Source organism: Penaeus japonicus, unplaced genomic scaffold (genome assembly GCF_977035675.1).
Source record: "Penaeus japonicus unplaced genomic scaffold, GWHDUDI00000001_assembly GWHDUDI00000003, whole genome shotgun sequence".
Taxonomy (NCBI): Eukaryota; Metazoa; Arthropoda; class Malacostraca; order Decapoda; family Penaeidae; genus Penaeus; species Penaeus japonicus.
The window spans coordinates 50,195,945-50,203,444 of record NW_028234405.1 but is presented as its reverse complement, the minus strand read 5'-3'; the positions used below and the strand labels follow the sequence as shown (position 1 = coordinate 50,203,444).

The 7,500-nt window shown below is 36.4% G+C and overlaps 2 protein-coding genes across 2 annotated transcripts in view; one reads left to right on the top strand and one right to left on the bottom strand.

The window, feature by feature from the left end:
- Positions 1–2,225, bottom strand: part of CDK2AP1 (CDK2-associated protein 1) — a 10,332-nt gene extending 8,107 nt beyond the window's left edge. The window contains exons 1-2 of the mRNA XM_043006213.2: positions 2,145–2,225; positions 408–447 (exon numbers count right to left, since the gene is read on the bottom strand). The gene's annotated coding sequence lies outside the window, so the exon portion shown is untranslated. The remainder of the gene's footprint in view (positions 1–407; positions 448–2,144) is intronic.
- A 166-nt stretch (positions 2,226–2,391) lies between these two features.
- The window catches only part of LOC122247187 (40-kDa huntingtin-associated protein), a 6,006-nt gene continuing 897 nt past the window's right edge, over positions 2,392–7,500 (top strand). The window contains exons 1-7 of the mRNA XM_043006211.2: positions 2,392–2,490; positions 4,848–4,894; positions 5,115–5,260; positions 5,508–5,654; positions 6,062–6,191; positions 6,491–6,593; positions 7,406–7,500. The exon at positions 7,406–7,500 is cut by the window's right edge and continues 30 nt beyond it. Of these exons, the coding sequence (XP_042862145.1) occupies positions 2,420–2,490; positions 4,848–4,894; positions 5,115–5,260; positions 5,508–5,654; positions 6,062–6,191; positions 6,491–6,593; positions 7,406–7,500 (739 nt within the window). The 5' untranslated portion in view covers positions 2,392–2,419. The remainder of the gene's footprint in view (positions 2,491–4,847; positions 4,895–5,114; positions 5,261–5,507; positions 5,655–6,061; positions 6,192–6,490; positions 6,594–7,405) is intronic.

Sequence of the window (7,500 nt, the reverse complement as noted above, 5' to 3'; positions counted from 1 at the left end):
GAGAGAAAATGAGAGAGAAAGAGAGAGAGAGAGAGAGAGAGAGAGAGAGAGAGAGAGAGAGAGAGAGAGAGAGAGAGAGAGAGAGAGAGAGAGAGAGAGAGAGAGAGAGAGAGAGAGAGAGAAAGAAAGAAAGAAAGAGAAAGAAAGAAAGAGAAAGAAAGAAAGAGAGAGAGAGAAAGAAAGAAAGAGAAAGAAAGAAAGAGAAAGAAAGAAATAGAAAGGGAAAGAGAGAGAAAGAGAAAGGGAAAGAAAAAGAAAGAGAAACAGAAAGGGAAAGAGAAAGAAAGAGCAACAGAAAGGGAAAGAGAAAGAGAAAGTAAGATAGAAAGAGAGTGAGCAAAATAGAGAGAGTGAGAGAAAGAGAAAGAGAAAGAGAGATATCACGCACACGCCTAGGAGCAACTTACCCAAACAGCTTAACGGCTTTCCACCAATACGGTGCACCACCTGAGACAGAGGAGAAAAAAGTCAGTGAAAACAGTATTAACCCATCCACGACGGGGGAATTCTAGCCTTGAATGTCACAATGCTGGGGCGTTCGAATTATTAGGCCTAAATCAATTGAATGGCTGGCACAATACTGTGCCGCCCGGCCACTGGGCTTTTGAATGAGAGGTACAGTACTGTACCACCCGTCCAGGGTGGGTTAAGTGAGACAAATATAGATAGAAGAAAGGTTTAAATGAGAGTATATAATTCTGGTGATAATGATGATGATGGCAGTCATGATGGTGTCAGCAGTAGTGGTAATAGTCATGATGGTGTTGGTAGTAGTGGTGATGGTAGTGATTATGGTGATGATGATGATGGCAGTCATGATGGTGTTGGTGCTGGTAGTAGTGGTGGTAGTGATCATGGTATTGGTGGTTATGAGCTGTTGATGATGATGATGGCTCTGGTGATGGTGTTAGTGGTGATGGTGGTGTCAGTCATGATGGTGTTGGTGGTGATGATGGCCATAGTATTGGTGTTGGTGGTCATAATGGTGACAATGGTGATACAATAATAGGAATGATAATGAAAAAATAATCATAATAATGATAATGGTAATAGTCACAGTAACAATTAATCATCAACATAATAATGAATATAATAATAATAATAATGATAATAAATTAAGATTAATATCAATGATAATGAAAAGAGCATAAAAGTATAAAAGTGTCAACAACCACAATAATAATAACAATAACAATACATACTATAGCTATGACAATAACAATTAAAACTAGAATAACAATACCAACAACAACAAAGACAAGAAAAACAAAAACAACAATACCCAAGCCTACTATCTAAGGAACAGGACATGCCAGTTCTTGCTAATGCTAATCCCATAACCCGCTTAATATCATTAGGTAATTATAACTTCACTAATAAGTCTATTTAAGTTGGCCTAGACGCACCAAGCCCACAGGAAGCGTAAGTGAAGTGTAACCAAAATGGAAACCTTTAAGTTGTGGATGGTTGTTCTGGGACCAGGGTTGAGTCTGGGTAGTGGAACCAGGATTTACTCACTCATAAAATTGTTTATCTATTATAGTAACAAAGGGATTTTAATGAAAGTGCAATATAGTGATTGATGTCAGTGTAGCATAGAGACAATCTGCCATTCTTGCGAGCTTGCTTCCAATAGCAAACACATTCTAAACGGGGTACCGCATCAACAAATTGTAAATCACCCAAGCTAAGAAAGTATGGTGAATATAGAGTAAAAATATCACTACCCAACCTCTAAATACCTCAAATACCAGAAACCCACAGGCTTAGCCACATTTTCGAGCAAAAAACAGAACACAACAAACAAGTCTCAGAGAACCTTCTTTCACGCCAACCAAATTCACTCACAATAATCTCCACTTGCAACCAAATTAACTTCCAAGTGCTGTGTAGGACATACCATGCAAATAAACTACCTTAAGGCTACGCAATCCCATAAATCCTGGAGTCTAAATCCTTCACGCTTCCCTTGTTATTTATGGTCTTGTCTCGGGAGGATAATGCAAAAATTTTGACAATACTTAATACACGCTCTAAATAATACTTTCTACCTCTAATTTCATATTTCTAACCACTCCAGTCCTCGGTGCATTCACTCTGTTTCAATATTCGAGTAGTGTAATACGAGTATCGGGATTACTTACAAGAATAAAGAAGAAAATTGAATTCGAAATTTTGCTTTTGGATTTTCGGCTTCAGTTTTGTTTACGTCTCGAACTCGGAACAAAATCGCAAAGTATTTTAACCTATTTTACAGTTCTATTTATGATATCTTATACTATACCAAACTCATTGTGAAAATTAGCGTTCAATTCATGATATATACGTTATTATTTGATATATTTTTAGTACATGATAGTTTATATATTACGGGTATTTTGACAGAAACCACAAATCAAGTGATATTATTGGAACCGACATGGAGCCAGGAGCTATAGTGGGAAATGATTACCTCGTTCAATATCGTAATATCTCGTCTAAATTAAAAAAGTAAGTTCTGATTTTGGGTCATTATCGATGTACTTGATGTATATGTCTCCTCGTATGATTGCAGGGCTGTGTCGCTTGGAATTACCGTATATATTGGACATGAAAGTAATTGGACACGCCTCGTCCTGTAATTGCTGTGATTTAATTTTCAGACGATTTGTTATAATTATCATTAATTGGAATAGAATTGGGAGAGTAATCGTGTGAATTTGCTCTTCGATGAATTTTTATTTAGTTTCATAACTTTCCATTTTCCTCAAATGAATTTCCATGCATTAGGAAAGCCCTTTTTTAACCTAATTAATATTTATCACTTATTCATCACTTATCTCGTCTAGAGTAAATGTATATCAAAACAAACAGTGGCTTTGAAAACAGATATAATTCTCAGAACGCGTTTCACTAATCCACTTTGAATTTATGATTTGCAATGGATGGCAAGAGAGAGTCTTATCTGATTTCTCATTTGGTGATACGTTACGAGAGAATCTGCGAGCTCTACTCTGACCAGAATATATGCGTTGAAGGCCTGGAAGTCAGCGGTAGATGTGTGGGTGTGGCTTGGAGGCAAGGTTGTCTCGTAAATGTTTACCTTCTGTAGTGAACGAGCTGAATAGAAATTATAGAAATAATTCTCCTGGAGGATGTGTGGAAAATTGGCCTCAACATACCTTCGCCCCCCTCATAGGCTCTTCCCTCTTCCCCCTTTATAGGCTCTCCCCCTCTCCCCCCTTCTCCTCTCCACACCTCTGATATTTATCGCTTCACAGTATTATACTCGCATCAGAGCCTCTTGTCTTATTCTCATTAATCTATATCAGGGAGGGTAAGAACTCTTAGCACATTGTACTATGATGGGCAGTGCTCTCTATTTAACTCCTTGTGGACGTGCCCATGCAATTGGCGCAGGGCTGCAGGTTCAGTGGAATGAGGTAGGCTCGAGCTTCGCCCCACAAGTGTTTTTTCTGCCCAACTTCATATCTTTTTTGCGTTAGAATACTGAAAATCATCTCAAATTTTTTTGTGTGTTTCGTCGTGTTGTATAGTGGGTACTGGTTTGGGTATAATATTGCTTAGATAAGTAATACTAGTTGTCTAGTCTCTTAGGCTCCATAACGGAGGAATATATGCTATACACACACTGTAACATCACTGTCACAAATTTGTGAAAGAAGAAGTATGAAGTTTGACGAAACCTTTTCATCATTTTAACCCACACAGACTGAGTGGTACCAGCATGTTACGCGCGCATTTCAAATGCCAGTTGTCCAGGCGGCACATATAGTGCCAGCCATTATTCAATAGTAGGCCTAATAATTCGAACGCCACCCGGTGGCATTCATTCAAGGCTATAATTCCCCCCCCCGGAGGTGATATTGAAAGAACAAATTATTTACAACTAAATACACTTCTCCTCCCATTCCACTCGTCTGGAATAGCTTGAGGGGAAACTCTACTGTTTCTTCTATTATCCTGTAAAGAGGAGAGCCAGTTCATAAAGGCCAGTTTTACACCCGGTATACTGCCACAAATGTTGAACATATGCATCATGTTCCATCACTTATGAAACTAATAATAGACCATTATATGGGAACTATAGTAGGATCTAGAATCTTGGTTAATGGGTCATTGTATTGCATAGAAAAATGAATATAAGATATATTAATAATTATATATCAAATGTTAAATAAATAATTTTCAGATGTATCAAATATGGTAGTTATTGAACCTAGGACTACATCTATCTACCCAAGACTAATTCTCTCAGTTAGTGTGGCCTCAATGCCATTAGTGGTCAGGTAATGGCAAACAATCCTCTATCACGTATATTCTGGTAAGATAGAGCTTGGTCACTGTAGGCTTCTGTAGGAGTATCTTTAATAAGTATTTGTATGATTATCTTTATTTTCTTCAGATTATTTTTTACAACTAACCTCAATTGTTTGCTGTCTTCAGATCTTGGTTTAGGATTTACCTGGAGTATAAGAGAAGGGATAAAAAGATGAATATGAATAATAATAAAAAGGATTGCAGTTGCTATGACAGTTACAATTTTCCTTCTTAACTTTATTCATTCATTATGAATAGTTGATACCTGAAACCAAACCAAGTCTTGTGTCATAGAAATTCACATGTAAAACACATGTATCTGGTAGCATGACCAGGTATACAGTACTCTCTTGCACAGAGTATGTGGCCCTGAGGTCTTATGTCTTAGTCAATTTGCTCATAATTCACTAAGAAGAAAGATGCCTTTTGAATTACCTTTGAAGTGTCAGTAAAACCATAAGAAAGTGTGTGTGTTTATACCAATGAACTTTTTGTATCTTATTAATTATAATTTTTTATATTTTCAGACGGTTTCTGAGAAAACCTAATGTAGCAGAAGCCAGTGAGGAATTTGGTAAGCAGCTTTGTATTGTACTTAATTATATTTAGAATTGAAATACTCCCAATTTCCAGAACTTTATTGGAAAAGAGATGAAATACTCACACGAGAAGATATATATAAAGAAAAAAAGTTCAAGGATAATGTATGTCAGATATACACATGTATATATTGTTCTAATGATTTCAAGTGGATTGTATGCAAATTCCTAATAAAAATATTGCACTTCCTTCAGGCCAGTTGGCCCGTGAGCTGAGTGAAGGGGAGGCATGGGCCCAGGCTGGCTTGTGCTGCGTTGCTGTGGCCAAGTGTGAGCAGACTCTAGTTAACCCAACCACGGAGGTCTCGGCCATTACCCAAGCTGCAAGATATTTCCTCAAGGTGGGTGACTTTATGTTGGTTGCTGTATTGATGCCTGAGCTCGATTCGTTTTTCTTTCATTTGATAACTAAAAATGGTCATAAGATGAATTGAAATACATGTTTACTGTACTATCTTTCTTTATAACTTATCCTTGCTGAATTCTTCTCTCTCATCCTTAACAGTTTTGTGCCTAATTTATGATATGAAAATTGAAAAGGAAAGATACTTCCTTTAACAATTAAAAGTGAATCATACCCTCTTTCAGGCTGAAGTGGTAAACCATCACCTTCATTGCCCCAGTTTTAACGAACATCTCATGACAGCAATCAGCTGTTACCAACATGCTGTGCAGCTTTATACTGAACACAAGAAACCAGCTTTGGCTGCATCGTTAGCTGTGGAATTAGGCCAGGTATGGAGCAGCATTTCTTCATGGTGTGGGAGTGAGAATTTATCTGTATGTGAATGATGTGTGATTCTTTATGTTTTGTAATTTTTTGAGGCTGGTTTTTGCATATTAGGATTGCTGTTGTTATGATTATAATTGTTGTCATTGTTTTTTTTTTATTATCCCTGTTGTCGTATTATTCTTTCCCAACTTGGTAATCTTGGGACTACCAACTTGTATTTTTTCTATTTGTTACTTTGTTTTATTTGTTCGTTTATTAATTTTTTGTTATTTGATTTTGTTTAATGTTGTAATCTCAATATGGAGGTCAGAGCCATTTGTTTTATACATGTCTGTAGTTTTCTTGTGGCTTATGTATATGTTATATACAAATAGCATTTAAATCTACAACCCCCTTCTTCTGTCTCCAGGCCCTTCGATCCCTCGGCCGTCCCTCCGAAGCCTTAACACATCTCCGATTAGCAGCTGATTTGCAGATTGATTCGCCTCTCCATCACCTGACTTGCTTAGGCTACATAGCCTCATGCAAAATAGAACTAGGTTTGTATTTTTTTTTTTAATCTTCTACTACTTCGTCTTCTTCTTCTTGTGAATTATGATAATATATTTTCTTTCTTTCTTCCTTTTTGTTCCTTTTGTTTAGTGCCTTTGTTTTTTGTTTTTTTTCATTGATCATTTTGTGAACGGAGTGAATGTTGGTTGATAAACTGATGCTGTTACATGATTATGCCTGAATTGTGAAATTGTGATAATTTTACTTCTTATTGGTTTAGGTTTATTCAATTTTGTTGATTCAGCATCTTTCTCTCTTATTTATTCATCACATTATTTTCAAACAGGGGACCTTCATGGTGCTTTAACGGAATTTACCAAGATGACTAATGTTATAGACCAGCACAAGGGACAGACCTTGACTGGTGCATACAAAGACATCCTTGCGAGGTATGGTTGATTTATTTCTCTGCAATATTCAATTGTATTAACTTTGATCTTAAAGATGAAAAAAAAAACTATGTTATATGATGTAGAAATGATGATTTTATTTTATGCGATATAGATTGACACGTTGAGGCTGTCCTCTGTGGAGGGTTTTCACACCTAGGGGTCTCCAGACGTCCTTAGTCTAACCTTATTGTTTATCCCATTCCACTAATTTTTAAGAGAATGTTGTTTTTTTTAATTTCTATTACTACAGTTTTTTATTTTTAGTAGTAGTTGCAGTAGTATTTTATAGCATTAACCTTGTAAAGGGGTTAATGACAATGATAAATATCCCCCCGAAAATTCAAGGAGTGGTGTAAGTAGGTGAGGTCAGGTAGGTCTAGCAATGGGCCTCTTAGTGACCAAGCCATCTTTGAGTGTAAAAAAAAAGTTAATAAAACAAAACCATGGTGGACAGTTCATTTATGCATGCACTCCTGGCATCAACGAACTAGTGAATTTATCAAGATATCATCTAATACAATTTAAATAGTAACAGGATGATAAGATTGGGTCACTAGAATAATACAAAGATTCATTGATAGTTTGATGCTACACAAGGTGTTGAATAATTCCATTGGAGAAATTCAGTCGCAGAATTGTTATTTGTTACGAATTAGCTTTTACTACACAGTTAATCTGAGAAAAGGTCTGAAACCTAGACCTTTTGATGATAGATATTCTCTTTTTTTATATTGTATACTTAACTTGTTTTTTAGTTCATGTTTATTGTATTTACATAATATCAATATGAAGGTTATTTATATTTCTAGGTGTGAAATCTCCTTGCTGTTGATTCTCCTAACTCTCCAGCCTTTACCGCAACACACCAAGCCTCCTCATGCACAGTTGCTTGAAAAATACTCGT